The 19,773-nt window shown below is 49.2% G+C and overlaps 1 protein-coding gene across 4 annotated transcripts in view; it reads right to left on the minus strand.

The window, feature by feature from the left end:
• Positions 1–1,025: 1,025 nt before the first annotated feature.
• OGDH (oxoglutarate dehydrogenase) overlaps positions 1,026–19,773 on the minus strand; it is an 84,567-nt gene continuing 65,819 nt past the window's right edge. For all 4 annotated transcript variants that reach the window (XM_007524396.3, XM_007524397.3, XM_007524395.3 and 1 more), the window contains 14 exons: positions 18,480–18,608; positions 14,847–15,026; positions 14,486–14,638; positions 13,879–13,981; positions 13,467–13,595; positions 13,027–13,177; positions 12,646–12,773; positions 12,339–12,517; positions 11,745–11,816; positions 9,328–9,456; positions 9,002–9,074; positions 2,107–2,270; positions 1,861–2,015; positions 1,026–1,785 (listed from right to left, as the gene is read on the minus strand). In XM_007524396.3, the coding sequence (XP_007524458.1) occupies positions 1,665–1,785; positions 1,861–2,015; positions 2,107–2,270; positions 9,002–9,074; positions 9,328–9,456; positions 11,745–11,816; positions 12,339–12,517; positions 12,646–12,773; positions 13,027–13,177; positions 13,467–13,595; positions 13,879–13,981; positions 14,486–14,638; positions 14,847–15,026; positions 18,480–18,608 (1,866 nt within the window). In that variant the 3' untranslated portion in view covers positions 1,026–1,664. The remainder of the gene's footprint in view (positions 1,786–1,860; positions 2,016–2,106; positions 2,271–9,001; positions 9,075–9,327; positions 9,457–11,744; positions 11,817–12,338; positions 12,518–12,645; positions 12,774–13,026; positions 13,178–13,466; positions 13,596–13,878; positions 13,982–14,485; positions 14,639–14,846; positions 15,027–18,479; positions 18,609–19,773) is intronic.

Below are 19,773 nucleotides of genomic sequence, written 5' to 3' on the forward strand. Positions count from 1 at the left end.
AACAGTGTGCTGTTGTGCCATCTATGTGATCCAAGTTCAAGCCTGGTCCCTACTGCACTGAAAACTTTGGTGATGTGGTCTCTAAAAAAATGACAGAGGAAAAAAAAAAAAAAGGAACCAGAGTATCGCCTTGGCACAAGTGATGCTGGGGACTGAACTTGGCACCCATGCCTGAGTTCACTGGGCCGACTCCCACGCTGCTAAACTATTCTAAAAGGTTAACTTTTGGAGTAGAGGAAGCAGGAGGGAAATCAGAATAAACGAGATGAAGAGATATCACCACATTTCCACCCAAGTGGAAAGGAAAGGGCATGAGGTCGAACAATCACTCCCAACTCTCCCAGTCCGTGGCAAACGAGAATCCTGGTGGATGGGGGCGAGAAGTCAAAGGTGAAGGTGAGGGATTTGGTAAAGGTGTGGAGGAGCAGGAGTGAGTCCCTGCAGGCAAGACTGGGTGGGGGGGCAGAGCCATTCCTGGAAAGAAACCAGGTTGTCCCTCCCTGCCAATTCCTCATTGTGTGATGGGAGGAGAGCAGACTCCATGTGCACAGCCAGCTGCAGGGGGCTGGGGTTGTCTTGCACACATTGATGTGGCTTGTCTGGAATGTGGGCAAAGGACTTCTGTGCTGTTTTATCCAGTTCCAGCTACTGGGGCAGAAGCAGGTAAGGGTGATGCTTCCGAGTCTCTCTACTCCTACCAGAGATGTCAGGACCCCGGTGGGCACAGCTTTTCCTCCAATGGAGACACTGGGTACAACACCTGAGCCCCATCCATGCCACCACCAGGTTGGCTTCTTGGAGGGGGGTGCAGAGGTCAGAAGTCACTCCCAGCTGGTGTGCTCCCTTGCCCCCATCACTGCCAGCCATATGGAGGCTGATGGAGTGGGTCCTGAAGGCACTGTCCATGCACTCAGCCCAGAGTCCCTTGGGGGTGGGGGACAGGACTGGGGCAGGTGGTGTGGCCTGGCTCAGCTGGAGCGGGAAGGGGGAACAGGCGCGACACAAGAACATGGCAGCAGGGTGGGTACAAGGACAACTGAGTTTATGGGTCAAGCCGAATGCAATGCAAAGTTTTTGTTCTCTTTAACCAAAATAAATAAATCATATCTGTCCCTGTGATAGGTGGGAGGGGCTGGCTCCTCGGCTGCACGCTGCTCCTTGTCCCTTTTCCCCTGACTGGCTTTGACCCAGTAGAGAGAATGCAGTCTCCACGGTGTGACGGGGACAGAGGGAAGATGGTCAAGTAAGGGGAGGACCCAGACATACCTGTGGAGCTGCCCGGGGCCTCTGGAAGGGTAGGGACAGAAACAGCAGAGTGGTCCTGCCCTGTGTGCCAGGCTGGGCTCGGTTATTGCTCACCCGGTGCTATTCTGGGCATCAGAGCCTCTGCCAAAACTCTGCACCCACCAAAACACTGACAGTGATGGCTCCTCCCAGGCATCTAGGGCCAAGACCGGAAGCCCTTTGCCAGATGAAGTGGGTGGGGGGACAGAGTGGGGCTCCCTCTACCTCCATGAAGGTCTTGGGCCCAACAGGAGTGCCTGGCTTGGGGGTGGGAGAAGAAGCCTAATTCCTAAGTGAGCACAGGAGTGTGCAGTGTGTGTGTGGGGGGGGGGGGGAGGGGGGAGTTGTGGGTGAGGGGGCTGAGCAGGTCCAGGCAGCGCTTAAGAGAAGTTCTTGAAGGCCTCCAGGTCAAAGGCCGTGTCCAGGAGGCGTTGCAGCTCCGTGAGGTGGGTCTTCTTGTTGCCGGTGGCTGGAGCAGCAGCAGGGTCCCGGCCGGCGTACCTGGGGGCAGGTGGGGTGAGTGGGGGCTGCCAGGGTGGTGGGGGCCCAACCGTCAGGCCAGCCCCCAGTCCTTACCACACAGGCTTGGCGCGGTTGATGGTGGTACGCAGCCTAGGCTTCACATAGTCGTAGTAGCCCTGGTTCTTGTGCTCCTCCTGGCACCAGGCCAGCTCAGCATTGGGGTACTTCTGCACCTCATGAAGCAGGAGGTCAAAGGGGAACGGGGACAGCTGGCGAGACAGCAGAGTCCGTGGTCAGGAGAGGATGGCTGAGCCGTGAGCTGGACTGGTGCCCCCCAGTGGCAGCCGGCTGCACCCTCACCTGCTCAATTCTGGTGATGGCCACCTGCTCCTCCATGCTTCGCGCTTTGCGCTCACGGGTGAGGTCGTAGAACACCTTGCCAGTGCAGAAGAGGAGCCTCTTGACACTGTCTGGCCTCTGGGCTGCAGGCCCATCTTCGGGGATCACCCTCTGGAAGTGGGTTCCTAAGAGGGAGCAGGGGGGTCCTTTTGAGGACAGGGCCCTCTCTGCAGCTGCGCTTGAGCTAGTGCTGCCTTCTGTGCTGGCAGTTCCTGAGGATGAGGAATGCTTCTCCAGAATGTCAGTCACCCTAGCATGCGTTCTGACCTGAGCCTTAAGAACATGGTAGTGGGGGGTAGAGTGGGGGAGTGGGGGAATGAAGGTAGATAGCATAATGGTTATGCTAAGAGACTCATGCCTGAGGTCCTGAAGTCCCAGATCCAATCTCCTGGACCATTATAAGCCAAAGCTGACAAATGCTCTTGTAAAATAAAAACTTGGGAGTCGGGTGGTAACGTAGCGCAGGTGGCGCAAAGCGCAAGGACGGGAGTAAAGATCCCAGTTCGAGCCCATGACTCCCCACCTGCAGGGGAGCTGCTTTACAAGCGGTGAAGCAGGTCTGCAGGTGTCATTCTCTGTCTTCCCCATCTCTCCATTTCTCTGTCCTATCCAACAACGATGACATCAATAATAATAACTACAACAATAAAAACAAGAGCAACAAAAGGGAAATAAATAAATATTAAAAATAAAAAAACAAACTAACAAAAAACTGTGGGCTGGGTGATAGCACAGCTGGTTGAGAGCACATATTACAGTGTTCAAGCTCCCCAGTTCCCAAATGCAGGAGGAAAGCTTCTTAAGTGGTGAAGCAGGGCTGCAGGTATCTGTCTTTCTCCCTTCCCATTCCTCTCACTTTCTGGCTTTCTCTACCCAATACATAAATAAGGATAATAAAAAAATAATTTCTTAAAAAAATAAAATACAGAACTTGATAGTGGCCTGGGAGGTAGGTGGGTCAAGCATTGGACTTAAGCATGAGGTGCCCAATTCTGTGATTCTTTGCTTTTCTCATTCACATTAATAAGATTTAAAAAAAGATTTTATTTATTTATTTATTTATTTATTTATTAATGAGAAACAGGAGGAGAGAGAAAGAGACAGACATCACTCTGGTACATGTGCTGCCGGGGATTGAACTGAGGACCTTATGCTTGAGAGTCTGATGCTTTATCCACTGCGCCACCTTCCGGACCACCACATTAATAAGATTTAAAAAAATTAACAGGACTAGAAAACCCACATGATAGATGACACTGTAGGCAGCCAGCCTTGAAGAGCAAGAGGGAGCAGTTCACTCTTCTGAGGCTGCACCCCACCTGAGTGGTGCCACATAAGCCTGGGGAAGCACTTGTGAGCGCCCAGCAGATGCTCAGATGCCTCCTGAGTTTCCCAACAGGAGCACCTCCCACACACCCGGAGCGAATTCCAGGTATCTGCTCATGGTTGGGGTGGTGCTTCCAGGAACAGGGTCAACTTCAGGAAGCCTCAAAGTTCGTGAAATAAAGCACACAAGAGTTCACGTTGAGGACATATGTGACACACTCTGATTAGAAATTATCTCTATATATTAATGGCTGACTGCAGGAAGCTGCTCCAAGCAGTGATATATATGTATATGTATATGTGTGTGTGTATGTATATGTGTGTGTGTATATATATTTTACACTTAAAATGAACCCAAAAATTGAAAATCAAAACCAGTGACATTTGGTGTACTTCACCAAAGTAAAAGTATATGGGGAGAGTACAGGTCCTGGAATTGGATGACAGAGGACCTGGTGTAGGTTGTGTTATGTGAAAAACAGAAATGTCATGCATATACAAACTATTGCATTTACTGGCGACTGTAAAACAATCCTCCCAATAGGGGGTCAGGTGGTAGCACAGCGGGTTAAGCACAAGTGACACACAGTACAAGGTCTGGCGTAAGGATCCTGGTTCAAGCCCCTGGCTCCCCACCTGTGGGGACTTGCTTCACAGGCGGTGAAGTAGGTTTGCAGGTGTCTTTCTCTCCCCGTCTTCCCCATCTCTCTCCATTTCTCTGTCCTATCCAACAACGAACAGTATAACTTAGTCAAACTTTCATTTATAGCTCAAGTTTTATTACTGCTGTAATAATAACCACAACAAGGCTATGATGACAAGGGTGACAAAAGGGGGAAAATGGCCTCCAGGAGTCGTGGATTCATGGTGCAGGCACTGAGTCCCAGCAATAACCCTGGAGGCAAAAAAAAAAAAAAAAAACAACCTCCAATAAAGGAAAAAAAAAAAACCAAAAAAACTGACAAGTAGGCATGGGGAGACAGCATAATTGTTTTGCAAAATGACTTTCATGCCTGAGGCTTCAAAGGTTCCAGGTTCAATCCCTGCCAGAGTTGAGCATGGCTCTGGGAAATAAAGACAGCTAGATGGCCAATAGGCACATGAAAAGATGTTTAACACCATGAATCACCAGGAAATGAAGATGGCAGCAACTCTTCATGCCCACTAGAATGGCTGTTGCAAAAAAGGCAGCCCACCCCCCTCCCCATCAGAAGTGCTGGCCAAGATGGAGAAACTGGACCCCTTGCGTTCTGTTGGTGGGCACTCAATCCTGTGCCAAGGAAAATAGTCTAGCACCTCAAAAAAATCCATCAAATCACATGACCTGGCAATTCCACTTCTGAGGGCCCACACAAAATCTGCAAAGAGGGGTTTGAGTGGTCTGGGAGGTGTCGCAGTCGATAAAGCATCGGACTCTCAAACATGAGGTCCTGAGTTCAATCCCCGGCAGCACATGTACCAGGGTGATGCCTGGTTCTTTCTCCTCCTCTGTTTCTCATTAATAAATAAATTTTTTTAAAAAAAGGTTTTGAGGAGACATATGTAGACCCAACCTTAAAGCAGGATTACTCCTTTAGTAGCTAAAACAGAAGCATCTCAAGTGTCCACGAGCAGATAACCAAAGTATGGCTTATCTATGCATAGGACAATCTTAAGAGGAAAGGAGATTCTAATGAAGTTAGTTCACCACAGACACAGTTAGGAAAGATTCCATTCAGATGCGTTACTTAGGGTCACAATGGGACTGAGAGTGGTTGCTTAATTCAGTTTCAGTTCTGGAGAGGGATGAGGAGGACAGCTGCACAATGACTGTGCGAACTAATGGCCCTGAGCCAGATACACTGAAAGATGGTTTTGTGTGGCGTGTATTTCATTAAAAAAACAAAACAAAAACAAAAAAAACAGGGCAAAAACCAAGAGGCTTGCCTCAACAGAGGACTCAAGGAAGGTGAACTCACCTGCTCAGAGTCTAGGGATGAGTGGGCTGTGTATGGTGAGACACCCAGCCACAGCTGAGCAGGTGGCAATCTCAATGCTGACAGACTCATTTGGTGTCAGTGAGTTGGCACAGGGCCTGGCAGGTCCTATCATTTAGTGCCTTCCCTGTTCCTGAGGGCCAGCTGTCTCTAGGAGGGGGGCGAGCCCTGCCTCAGGCTCACTTCATGTATCTGGTATATGCATCCTGGGAGGCGGTGCAAGTGCTAGAGTCCTGGACCCTCAAACATGAGGTCTCAAATTCAGTCCCCAGTATCACGTGCTGGCTCTCTTCCCGTCAAATAGGACTATCAAAGGAGATCACCTGGGACCACAACAAGACAGGACTAGAACTACTTTGGCAACCCACCAAATCACTAGTGAGTGCAAACACGTGTGGCTCATGGACAGAGAAGAGCCTAAGGAGAAACTCCTGGGGATAAAGCCCATATCTACTTCTGAGCTGCTGGTAACAGTCAGGCAGTTTGCTGGTTGAGGCACCACCTCCAGTCTGTTTTACCAACAGAGAGTGCTGAAGGGAAGAGAGGACTCGCCTAAGACTCACTAAATGCAACTGAGAGTCTCCATTGCTACTGTCTCTAGGAGGCTCGAATAGCAGCCAGGAGGCCCTGTGCTGACATTAAGGGGCAAAGAACTGGCCAGGAAACTCAGGAGAAGACCACACTCTAGTGGGCTAGAGGTGGGGCTGTATAGTGGGAGCCTTTTCACATTGTTCTCCTGATTGATGAATTGAGGAGACACAGTGAATAACTGCTATAGAACCCACAGAGTATAAACGGTACTTGTTTGGAAACTCACAGGTCAAGTAGTACTTACAGCTTGGCTCTGACTGCTGCAAGAACAGCTGAATTGAGTCCGGGGCTTTGGATCCTAGAGGCGTGGGAGTCTCTGTGCATAACCACTGTGCTATCTCTCCCCCACCCTGATTTATCTCTTGGTCAGGAGTGAGTGATTAAGCTAAAAAAGCCTAGTTATAGTTAAAAAGCTCTCAGGCTCCCATAGCCTACAGGGAAGGAAAAGAAAAGAGGCCTTAACAGCCACTGTGCTTCAACTCAGGAATTGAGATAACATTGAAAACAACTGTTAATTCCCACAACTGTGAACTATTTAAGTACCTTACTTAGGCACAAGTCAACCCAAGCAAGAGTGATCAGTGGTCTAAAAGTATTGAGACTGAGGCGCAAAGGACCCCAGTTCAAGGCCCCGGCTCCCCACCTGTAGGGTAGTCACTTCACAAGCGGTGAAGCAGGTCTGTAAGTGTCTTTCTCTCCCCCTCCCTCCATTTCTCTCTATCCTATCCAACAATAATGACATCAATAATAACTACAAAAATAAAACAAAAAGGGCAGCAAAAGGAAATAAATGTTTAAAAAATAAAAGTATTGACAGAGGGACCTCATAACATACTATATAAAATATTTAAACCAAGAAGAAACATTGGAGAAATGAACCAGGCCAAAAGCCCAGCTAAAATCCCCTCAAAGGTAGAAGCACAGAAGAATGAGGTCAACATCCAAATGTTAATTGAGGAATTAGTTATAGGAGTGAGGGAAGAGTTTGCAAGCAAAGTCATTAGAAATGGGGAGTGGTCTGGGAGGTGGCGCAGTGGATAAAGCATCAGACTCTCAAGTATGAGGTCCTGAGTTCAATCCCCGGCAGCACATGTACTAGGGTGATGCTTGGTTCTTTCTCCTATGTTTCTCATTAATAAATAAAATCTTTAAAAAAAAATAAAGAAATGGGGAAACAACAAATGAGACTGAAAGAAAACACTATTTCGAGGTAATTAGAGAGCTGAAAGCTGAAATAGCTGAGCTAAGAGCACAACTAGCTGAACAAGCTAATACAGTAATCAGAACAAGGTAACAAAATAGCTGAAATACAGAACACAGCAGAGGGGAGAGAGAATAGAATAAATGAGGCAGAAAACAAAATTAGCAAGATCCAGGACGAACTAGAGAAAACTAAGAAAGATTAAGAAATACTGAAAACAACAACAGACATGTGGGATGACTTCAAAATATACATATTATTGGCTTGCCAGAGGAAGAAAGAGAGGGAGGGGAAGAAAGCACTCTACAGGACATAATAACTGAGAGCTTCTCCAGTCTAGACAACATGAAAGGCAAAGGTTTGGGAGTCGGGCAGTAGCGCAGCGTGTTAAGCGCACGTGGTGCAAAGTGCAAGGACCAGCGTAAGGATTCAGGTTCGAGCCCCCGGCTCCCCACCTGCAAGGGAGTCGCTTCATAGATGGTGAAGCAGGTCTACAGGTGTCTTATCTTTCTCTCCCCATCTTCCCCTCCTTTCTCCATTTCTCTCTATCCTTTCCAACAATGACTACAACAATAAAACAAGGGCAACAAAAGGGAAAATAAATAAATATTAAAAAAAAAAAAAAAGACAAAGGTTCAAGAAGCCCAGAGGGGCCCAAACAGGATTAACCCAGACTTAAAGACACCAAGACACATCATATTTATAATGAAAAGGAATAAGAATAAAAAAAGGATTCTAAAGGCTGCAAGAGAAAAACAAAGTCACCTACAGAGGAAAACTCAGAAGATTCGCAGCAGATTTCTCCACACAAACACCAAATGCCAGAAGGGAATAGCAAGATATCTGTCGAGTGCTCAATGAGAAAGGTTTTCTCATATATATTTTTCCCTTTTTGTTGCCCTTGTTTTTTATTGTAGTTATTACTGTTGTTATTGATGTCGTTGACAGGACAGAGAAATGGAGAGAGGAGGAAAAGGCAGAGAAAGATAGACATCCGCAGACCTGCTTCACCGCCTGTGAAGTGACAGCCCTGCAGGTGGGGAGCTGGGGGCTCTAACCAGGATCCTTGTACCAGTTGTGCTTCGCGCCACATGTGCTTAACCCACTGTGCTACTGCCTGACTCCTGAGAAAGGCTTTCAACCAAGACTACTACATCCCGCTACACCGTCATTCAGACTAGATGGAAGCATAAAAACCTTCTCAGACAAGCAACAGCTGAAATAATTAACTATCACTAAGCCTGCCCAGAAAGAAGTTCTGAAAGGTCTCCTATAAAGTCAGATCAAAATAATTATGCCATATATCAGAACACTAGAAACTATAATAATGGCATTAAAATATCTTCAATCTGTAATATCAATGGCCTGAATTCTCACCTATTAAAAGGCACAGAGTAGGAAGATGGATCAGAAAACACAACCCAGTATCACATGTGCTGGAGTGATGTCCTAGTTCTCTCTTCTATCACTTATATGTGTGCACACACATACACATACACACTTTACTAGAGCACTGCTCAGCTCTGGCTTATAGTAGTGTGGAGTAGAAAGAAGCACAACCGGCGCCAAGGATCCCGGTTAGAGCCCCCTGCAGGGGTGTCACTTCACTGGTGGTGAAGCAGGTCTGTAGGTGTCCGGGACTTAGGAGCCTCAAGCATGAGTGTCTGCATAACCATTATGCTATCTTCTCCACCCAAGCTGGGTAAAAGCCGAAGGTGTCAGGCAGGACACAAAGTACCACAGTCTCTCCCCTCAGACCTACCTGTAAGCATCTCATCGAAGCTAGATCTTGCCTCGGGGTGTCGTAGCAGGGATTTGGGGGTGAAGATGATCAACTGAAAATGAATCACAAGTTCATGATGGATCAGACTGAGGAACCCAGAGGAAGCTCCACAGAAAGGAGCTGCTCAGGCCATGACTATAGGGCTGGGATCTGGGCTGATCACTGTGTTCTCTGCAATGAGAAGAAGCTCCATTTCCTCATAGCGCCCACCCCACATCTCCCCATTCAGGCATCCCCACTGGGCTGGGGCTCCAGACTCCACAGGTCAGCCAGGCCCATCTGAGCAGTCTACCCCCTACACTTACTGGCTTTCGGAAGGGCAGGAGAATCTGGCGACGCAACACATGGAAGAAGTTGCCGGGGGTGGAGCAGTTGACGACAACCCAGTTGCAGTCATAGAGCTGGTTTATGTCAAAGTTGGCTTCTGCCAGGTCCTGCAGCAGGGAGGGAGCGGCCAGAGGCCAGGGGACACTGAGTACAGCTATGGGAGGTGTGGGGACAGATGGCCTCAGAAGATAACCATGGCCCCGGCCTCACAGCCACTACTGCTCACTTGGAGAAAGAAGCTTGAGGGGACACCGACAGCTGACTACCATATGGGGTGCTTGGGGACTAGTGAACTTGCCCCTCCTATTTCCTTTGCCACTACAGCCCTGCATGAGACAGTACGTTTTACCTAAAACCCACCGATTCTTCCTAGAGATGGATTCCCGATCATTTTCAGCTCAAAGTTTCACTAAAACCACCTTGGTGATCTTTCCTATAAAATGTTTGCTGTGAGGCCCAGGATGTGGCACAGTAGTAGCTGGAGCACTGGGCCCGTAGGCAGGAGGTCCCAAGCCCTGACATCACATATATCAGAGTGATGCCCTGGTTCTCATAAATCAATAAAATCGAGGCACATGAGGCAAAACAACGAAGTGTTGAACTCTCAAGCATGAAGTCTTGAGACTGATTCCCAGCACCACATGTATGATGCTCTGGCTCTCTCCTCTGGTCATTAATACCTCTTAAGAATGACTGAGTAGGGAGTCGGGAGGTAGCACATCGGGTTAAGTGCACATGGTGCAAAGCCGGGTTCAAGCCCCCAGCTCCCCACCTGCATGGGTGGGGTGTCGCTTCACAGGCAGTGAAGCAGGTCTGCAGGTGTCTATCTTCCTCTCCCCCTGTCTTCCCCTCCTCTCTCCATTTCTCTGTCCTATCCAACAATGACAACATCAATAACAATAATAACTACAACAAAAAATAAGGGCAACAAAAGGGAAAAAAAAGAGGGGTATATTGCACTAAAGTAAAAGTTGGGGGGAGGGTTCAAGTCCTGGAACATGATGGCAGAGGAGGATCTAGAGGGGCTGAACTATTATGTGGAGAACTGGGAAATATCGGTGGGGGATAGAAAATATAATGGTAATACAAAGATTAATGCCCGAGGCTCCTAAGTCCCAGGTTCAGTCCTCCGCATCAGCATAAGCCAGAGCTAAGCAGTGCTCTGATTTAAAAAAACAACAACATATGTATGTATATATAAATAAAAGTGGGAAATGTTACACATGTACCAATTACTGTATTTTACTTTTGACTGTAAATGATTAATCCCCCCAATAAAGAAAAAAAAAACAGTTGATAAAAAAGTTTGGGTGTGCCGGGCAGTGGCGCAGCACATTAAGCCCACATGGTGTGAAGCGCAAGGACCGGCCTGAGGATCCTGGTTAGAGACACCCTGGTTCCCCACCTGCAGCGGGGGGGGGGGGTGTCCCTTTACAGATGGTGAAGCAGGTCTGCAGGTGTCTGTCTTTCTCTCCTCCCTCTACATTTCTCTGTCTTATCCAACAACAACAACAACAATACTACTAACAACAATAACAGCAATGATAAACAACAAGGGCAACAAAAGGGGAAAAAATAGCCTCCAGGAGCAGTGGGTTCATGGTACAGGCACCAAGCCCCAGCAACAACCCTGGAGGCAAAAAATAATTATTTTGGGATAGATAAATTGAAAGGGGCAGAGAGGGAAAGAGACACCCACAGCACTGCGTCACCCCTCATGAAGCTTTCTGCCTACAGTTGGGGGCTGGATTCTTGAAGCCAGGTCCTTGAGAACTCAACCAGGCACGCCATCACCTGACCCAAATTTCTGTCCTTTTATAAGAAAAAAAAAAAAAAATAGGGGCCAGGAGGTGGCACATCTGGTTAAGCACACACATTGCCATGTGCAAAGACATAGGTTCAAGCCACCGGCCCCACTTGCAGGAGGAAAGCTTCAGGCGTGGTAAAGAAGGCTGCAGGTGTCTTTCCATCTCTTTCCCTGTTTTTTTTTTTTTTTTCATCTCTTTCCCTCTTTACCTCTCCCTGCCCTCTCAACTTCTGTATCCAGTAATAAACTGAAAGATTAAGTGACTGCACCTGGCTGGACATAGTGTGCAAGAACCTAGGTTCAAGCCCCCTGTCCCCACATGGAGGGACAAAGCTTCACAAGCAGTGCAACAGTGCTGAAAGGTGTCTATCTCCCTGTTCCCTCTCAATTTCTAGGTCTCTATCCAATGTAAATTTAAAAAGATTAAGTAAAATCTTCAAAAAAAAGTTTGCCTGAGCATTACTCCTCAAAGCGTACAGTGCAGATTTCACAGTGAGCTCTAAGGCAGGCTCTTTTAGGGGTGCCTAGACCCATTTGACTGATGGCCCTTTCCACAGAGGACAGCATTGAGGTGGCCACTCTTCTCACCGGCAGGACGTCTGGGTCATCGTTGCACATCTGCAGGAAGCGCTCTGGCCTGGCAGAGGAGTGCTCGGGGCCCTGCAAGCAGACAGTCACAGTTCAGGAGCTTTGCATGTGAGGACAGTGCCCGCTTGCTGCCATACCTTTATTCCTGATGGCAGTTCAGTTTTTGCCCACCCAGTGCAGGGGGGGAGAGCATGTGCCACACTAGTTCAGGGCCCAGCATTCCTGCTTCTGGCTTCCAGACCTGAGACGGAGGCCTGCACTGCAGGGTCCAGGAGTTTAGCTCATCTGGCAGGATGCTGGCCTTACTATGAGCAAGGTCACTGGGTTCAAGCTGCACCACCAGGGAGCAACACCCTGGGCACTAAGCACCTCAGGCTCCTAGCACCTCACCTCCTCTCTACACTTTCTCAAAAGAACAGAAAAAGGCCCAGAGTGTATTCTCTGGTGCTGCATGAAAACAAAAAGCAAAAAACCCAAGCTGTGTTGCAGAGGCCTCGCCACTGCCTGCTTCTCAGAAGTGGAGCAGGACAGGACAGGCATGCCCAGTTGGAAGCCTCTGTCAGGGAAGCCCAGAGTGGTGCCGGTGGGGCTCACCATGCCCTCCATGCCATGGGGCAGCAGCAGCACGATGCCATTCTGCCGCACCCACTTGGCCTGTCCTGGGCAGATGAACTGGTCGATGATGCACTGGGCCGTGTTGTGGAAGTCGCCAAACTGAGCCTCCCAGAGCACCAGCGCGTTGGGGCTGGCCATGGCGAAACCCAGCTCAAAGCCTACAGAATGGGGTTGGGGGAGAAGACCGTGACCCAGCATCAGATGGTGGGGGTGGGCAGGCTGGGGGAGGACACAGGCAGGGAGGGGGCAGGGGCCGAGGAAGGCCTCGCAGGCTTGGGGTGCTCACCTAGAACCCCATATTCGGAAAGAGAGCTATTGCACACGGTGTAGGGAGCCTGGTTGGGCCAGAGGTGGTTCATGGGGATGCAGGTTCTCTTGTCCACGTTCTGGTCATGCAGCACGTGGTGGCGGTGGCTGGTGCAGAAGAACATACTGTCAGACGGGAGCCAGACCCATCTCCACTCCCAACCCTCACACTAGCGAGCACAAGGGTTTGTCCTCAAGTGTCCCAACCAGAGCGCAAACAAGGGTTTGTCCTCAAGTGTCCAAACCAAACTCCTGCGCCCAAGACAGTGGGGTCAAAGGACTGTTCTCCAGAAGTGATTTTCTTCTGGAAGCTAAAACACCAGAGCCCTCCCCCCCCTGGGCTGTGACTCTGAAGCCTTACCTGAAAGTGCCTCGCTCCACATCTTGCCCGCTCAGTCGGATATGGATGCCCTCCTTCAGAAGGGAGCCAAAGGCCATGTATTCCGCCAGAGCCCAGTCCACTGTCCTGTTCTTCACCATCTCTCCTCGTGTTTTCAAGATGCGGCTCAGCCCTGCAGAGATGGCGTGCTCAGTGCCCACAGTGCCCCACCCCACCCCACCCCACTGTCTGTGATGAAAGTACTGCTTCCAGCTTCTGGGCGTCTTGACTGCCTAGGGAGGGAGGCTGAGTGCAGATTCTGCCAGGGGATGGAGGTGATGGCTCATCCCTTCTGTTCCGGCTGGGCTGGCTGAGGACCATACCTCAGGGTGAGGAGGGAACAGTGGGAATAGAGGGAGGGACCATGGTGCACTGGACTGGACCCCAGCACTGCACTGCCAAAGGGTGGTGTGGCCTCGCACCTCCGTGAATAGTGAAGTTCTCCACAGGTACAGAGCTGGCCACGTTCCCAATGTGTGTCAGAACGTCTTCTGTCAGACCCGTGGAGGGGCAGGACATGCTGCGGGGCTGCCCATCTAGAGTGAAAAAACCTATACGGGGGTGGAGACAGATGGACGAAGTGAACATGGCTGCATTTTGGTTCTTTTAGATTTCTCCTATTTATGTTCCACTCAGGAGAAGCCAGACCACAACTGTAGGAATAACCTCGGGGGTAGGTAAGCCACCTGAGCCATCTCCCTGGCCACTGGCTCCTCTCTCTCCTGGAAAGCAAACCCTGGCCCAGGTGAGGCATGAGAAGGCGGACAGTCTCAGTGCAGTCTGAGTCTAGGAGATGCTCAGGGTAGGTGGAGGCTTGCCTCGTCCTCAACTCACCAGGCCAGGGGGAGTCCAGCCAGTGCTTAATGTGCAAGATCTTCTCATCCTTGGACCTGGCAAAGGCCTCCTCACAGATCTTGTCATATTTGGAGATCTCCTCCTGGGGTGGGGGGGCACACAGCACAGCCTTCAGGGGGTGCTCTGTATGGGACCCCGGCTCTTCTTCCAGCACTTCCCCACTCCCCCCTAGAGTTTAATACTGTGATAACTTGGTCCAGTACTCATGACCTCAACACAGCCTCGAGAGCTGGAAGCATCCTATTTGTCCCCTCTAGTATATGCCCAAGCTTGGTACCACTTAGACTGCACTCTAGGTCAGAGTCTCAACCAGCCCTTCTCATGACCCTGCGCCTGCTCACTCTCCCCACTGCAGCAGCCAGAATTGACCATCCTATCCTGCCAGCCCTACAACAGCTGAGGAAGGCTGCAGGGTGGTCTCCACCTCCCGCCAAAACCCACTCAGGCCCCATCTCCTTCAAGAAGTCCCTCGCTCGGACCCTCTGAGGTGTACATGGAAACACTGTGGTTCTTAAATACTTCCCATACTCAGTAAGGACGGCAGGAGTCAGAGCCATGCTACTGGGACCAGAGCCTGGGCACGCACCTCGTACTCGGGCTGGTTGACCACGCCTTGTGACACCAGCAGCTCGGCGTACTTCTGCAGCACTGGCTTCTGCTTCCGGATCTGCTTATACATGAGCGGCTGTGTGAACATGGGCTCGTCCATCTCGTTGTGGCCATTGCGTCGGTAGCACACCTAGGCATGAAGGGCACAGCACCAGTTAAGGACAGTCAGGGGCTCTGCGCCCATCTGCCTAGAATCAGGGTCCTGGCTCTCACTTCACTGCACACCAGGGTCAGGGTAACTGTTCCATGTTGGGACAGTACAGCATCCTGGGGCCGGGTGCCAGTGACCTTCCCTATGTCATGGGTGACCCAGGAGAACTGGGCCAAAGATCACTCACCAGGTCCACCACTACATCCTTGTGGAAAGTGTTCCTCCACTCGGCTGCCACCTTGCACACATACATCACAGCTTCTGGGTCGTCTGAGTTCACATGGAAGATGGGGGCGTTCACGACACGTGCCACGTCAGTGGGGTAGGGGGAAGAGCGGGCCATGCGAGGATCAGTGGTGAAGCCGATCTGAAAGGATGACATGCAGGCTCTCTCACTGCCTACAGTCTGGCTGTAACTGCCTACTCTAATTCCCAGATGACTGTTTCTCAGTTTATTATTTTTTTGAGGGGGGATATGTAGCAGTAGCACACCAGACTTGGAAAATTCCTTATCACCACCATACCTGTGTGTTTCTGATAAGAAAGCATTAAGTTTGGGAAACCGTGAAAAATTAAACAGCTATCTATAATTCATTCAGCTACAGTGTCAATATTTTGATTGCCTCCCATGCCAGAGGATTTTCTTTTATATTTTATTTATTTAGTTTTTCCTTTTGTTGCCTTGTTTTTTATTGTTGATCTTACAGTTGTTATTGATGTCGTCATTGTTAGGAGAGAGAAATGGAGAGAGGCGGGGAAGACGGGGAGAGAAAGATAAGACACCTGCAGAGCTGCTTCACCGCCTCTGAAGCGACTCCTCTGCAGGTGGGGAGCTGGGGGCTCAAACCGGGATCCTTGAGCCAGTCCTTGCACTTCACGCCACGTGCACTTAACCCTCTGCGCTACTGCAGACTCTCTAGAAGATTTTCTTTATATGTGTATATATTTGAAAATTTGGACACCAATACTTCTGGAACTTTAAACTTTACTTAATATTTTTTCTTTTTTGATAGAGGGTGAGAGAGACAATACACAATACAGAGCACTGCTCCTAAAGTTTCCCCATCATGCCCACTTCAGTAGACCATATAAGGAAAAATTCACAAGGCATATGTAGGTGGGTGGGAAAAACAAATGAAACCATTTCTTATTCCACCTGACTGTTCACACTAGAAATGGATTGAACCTGGGGCTTTGGAGCCTCTGGCACTGAAAGTCTTTTTGCATAACCATTATAGTATCTAGCCCTGGCAAGGATTTACTTATTTATTTATTTGTCTCCAGGGTTATTGCTGGGCTTGGTGCCTGCACTATGAATCTACTGCTCCTGGAGGCCATTTTTCCCATTTTGTTGCCCTTGTTGTCATTATTATTATTGTCATTGCTGTTGTTGGATAGGACAGAGAGAAATGGAGAGAGGCGGAGAGAAAGACACCTGCAGACCTGCTTCACTGCTTGTGACGCAACTCCCCTGCAGATGGGGAACCAGGGGGTAGAACCAGGATCCTTCCACTGATCCTTGTGCTTTGTGCCACCTGTGCTTAACCCGTTGCACTATTGAAGGATTTATTTTCATGAGACAGACCAGGGTGTATATGGTGGTGCTAAGGAATTTTCCATCTCTAGGGCTTAAGCCATCCAAGTCTGGTGTGTTACTGCTGCATACCCCCCCTCACACCACATAGTGATTTTTTTCTTTTAAATATCTGTAATTAATACATATTAAAAGAGTGGGGGTGAGACCCAGATACACAGACTGTGAGGGATCAATCTCAGGTCCTCATCCAATATCTCATCCACTGAGCCACTTCCCAGGCCAAATAAATTTTAATGCTTAGGGGCCTGGGCAGTAGCACACTACGTTAAGCTAAGCCCATGGAGCTAAGTGAAAGGACTGGTATAAGGATCCTGGTTTGTTTTTAAAAAAATTTTAAAAAATATTTATTGATTTATTTGTTATTGGATAGAGACAGAAAAATTGAGAGAAGGGGAAAGATAGAGAGGGAGAGAGACAGAGAGACACCTGTGGACCTGCTTCACTGCCTGTGAAGCAATTCTCCTGTAGGTGGGGAGCTGGGGTCTTGAACTGGCATCCTGACCGGTCCTTGTGCTTTGTGCCACGTGCGCTTAACCCACTGCGCTACCACCCAACTCCCAGGATCCCGGTTTTAGCCCTGGGGTGGGGGGAGGGTCAGAGGGTCACTTCCAAGCGGTCTGTCTTTCCATTTCTCTCTGTCCTATTCAACAACAATAACAACAACAACAACAAAGGCAAAAACAGCCGCCAGGAGCAGTGGATTCATAGTACAGGCACTGAGCCCCAGCCATAATCCTAGAGGCAAAAAAATAAATTTTAACGCTGGGTTGGGGAGACAGCATAATGGTTAGGCAAACAGACTCCCATACCTGAGGTTAAAAGGTTGCTTCACAGGCGGTGAAGCAGGTCTGCAGGTGTCTATCTTTCTTTCCCCGTCTTCCCCTCCTCTCTCCATTTCTCTCTGTCCTAATGACCACATCAATAATAATAACTACAACAACAATGAAAAACAAGGGCAACAAAAAGGAAAATAAATAAAATTAAAAAAAATAAACCCCAGTTTTCTTAAAAACCCACCTACATGGAAGACAATCTTCTAGGATACCACCGCTAAGAGAACACTTTTTCCCTCCATTGCCACCAGGGTTATCGCTGGGGCTCCATACCAGCACTATGAATCCATGGCTCCTTGAGGCCATTTTTCCTTCTATTTTGTTGGATAGGACAGAGAAATTGAGAGGGGAGGGGGAGACAGACGGAGACAATTGTAGATCTGCTTCACACCACTTGTGAAGCTCCCCCCATTCCCCCGTGCAGGTGGGGAGCAGAGGCTTGAACCTTGGTCCTTGCACATGGTAACATGTGTGCTCAACTGGGTGTGCCACTACCTGGACCCTACTTTTTAAAAAATATTTATTTATTCCCTTTTGTTGCCTTTTTTTTATTGTTATTGTTGATGTCATTGTTATTGGCTAGGACAGAGAAATAGAGGAGGGGAAGACAGAGGGGGAGAGAAAGATAGACACCTGCAGACCTGTTTCACTACCTGTGAAGCAACTCTCCTAACAGATGGGGAGCTGGAGGCTCAAACCAGGATCCTTACGCTGGTACTTGCGCTTCACGCCATGTGCACTTAACCTGCTGTGCTACCGCCCAACTCCCCACTATTAAAAAAAAATCTATGATTTTATTGTATAGAGGCAGCAGAAATTGAGAGGGGAGAGAGGGAGATACGAGACACCTGCAGCCCTACTTCACCACTTGTGAAGCTTTCCTCCTGCAGGTGAGGGCAGGAGGCTTTGACCCGGGTCTTCGCACATTGTAAGTTGTGTGCTCAACCAGCTGCGCCACCACCCGGACCTGTAAAAAGTTTCTGAGGGGAGTCGGACAGTAGTGCAGCGGGTTAAGCGCAGGTGGCGCAAAGCGCAAGGACCGGTGTCAGGATCCCGGTTCAAGCCTCTGGCTCCCCACCTGCAGGGGCGTCACTTCACAGGCGGTGAAGCAGGTCTGCAGGTGTCTATCTTTCTCTCCCCGTCTTCCCCTCCTCTCTCCATTTCTCTCTGCCGCATCTAACAATGACAACATCAACAACAGTAATAACTACAACAACAATGAAAAACAACAAGGGCAACAAAAAGGGAAAATAAACAAATATAAAAAAAGTTTTCTGAGCCCATTTTTCTAGTAAGTATGGTTTTATGGTCAAAAAACTACTCAAAAGAAGAGGTCCCTCTAAGTAAGCTGGCGAGCAACCACCCTGGCCCCCGTACCCTCAGCAGGTACCTGGTTGTTGACAACCACATGCACAGTGCCGTGAGTGGTGTAAGAGGGCAGGTCGCTCAGGTGGAAGGTCTCATAGACAATGCCCTGGCCAGCAAACGCAGCGTCCCCGTGCAGGAGGATGGACATGACCTGCAGACATGCAAACAAGACCCCAGGTCTAACCAAGTCCAGTGAGTTCATGGGGTCAAGTGGAGATGCCATCACAGCCTGCTCTGAGAACAGCAAGAATGTGGCACCAACACCCAACCCCTTTCTAGTCCCCAAACCTGCCACACCTCTGCTGTGTCTCTGCACAGCCAACACCCAGCAGGTCTGCTTCGGCCCTCCACAGCCCAGGCCTGTGCATGGTGTCAGGCCCACAACTCTTAACTCCTCCCACCCAGAGTAGATCCCGGTCTCTTCTGTCTCCACATCCTTGGGTACCACCCAATGCTCCATGACCAGACTCCGCAAAGGTGCCAGAGCCAGCCTGCCTCACACCGGTGAGACTGACATTCATTGCTGGCTCTGGCAGCAACCTGCTCTCCCTTTATACCCATCATGATGTCCTTGGTGTGGGATCAATGCAGCATTTGTGAGAACCCATGCAGCTTGCTCCCCAATAAACCCGTCCCTTGTCGCAGCAGTCATTGTTTTCTATTGACTTGTGTTTACATGTGCTCATAGCTTATTCCTCTAGTTTTAAGTGATTCACACCAGGAGTTATCCGATTTCATTGTCCTAGACTGTATGGACAGATCCCAGGGTCCAGTGCTTCCTGGCACAGCAGAGATGAGCCTCATGCTGTGGGGTCCCTGCCTAAATCTGAAGCCAGTCACTTCTTCAAGGAGGGCAGCTCTTTTAGCAGAGGGTGGATTTTAAGACCAGTGTTTGTGTATTCTTCACCCCCAGGCCCTTTTGTAACGGAGCCAGCACCTGGCTGCCAAGCACACAGTTTGCATGGCAGCTCCAACCCCAATCCAACCCTTCTGTGCCTTTGCCCTCCCGAATTTATAAACACACCTCCTATGCCTCGAGACCCTGTCATCATTGTCCTCAACACATCACCTGTTAGCTCCATGTCCCTGTGTTCCTGAGGCCGCTAAATCCTTGATGCTCTCCGTTCTCAGCCACCCCTGGTGTCTGGTCCTTTTTTTTTTTTTAATTAAAATTTTTTTTTCAATATTTATTTTTTACCAGGACACTGATCAGCTTTGGCTTATGGTGGTGCATGGAATTCAACCTGGAACTTCAGAGCCTCAGGCATGAGAGTCGCTCTGCACAACCATTATGCTACTATCCCTGCTCTAAATAT

Source organism: Erinaceus europaeus, chromosome 14 (assembly GCF_950295315.1).
Source record: "Erinaceus europaeus chromosome 14, mEriEur2.1, whole genome shotgun sequence".
In the NCBI taxonomy this organism is placed as follows: domain Eukaryota; kingdom Metazoa; phylum Chordata; class Mammalia; order Eulipotyphla; family Erinaceidae; genus Erinaceus; species Erinaceus europaeus.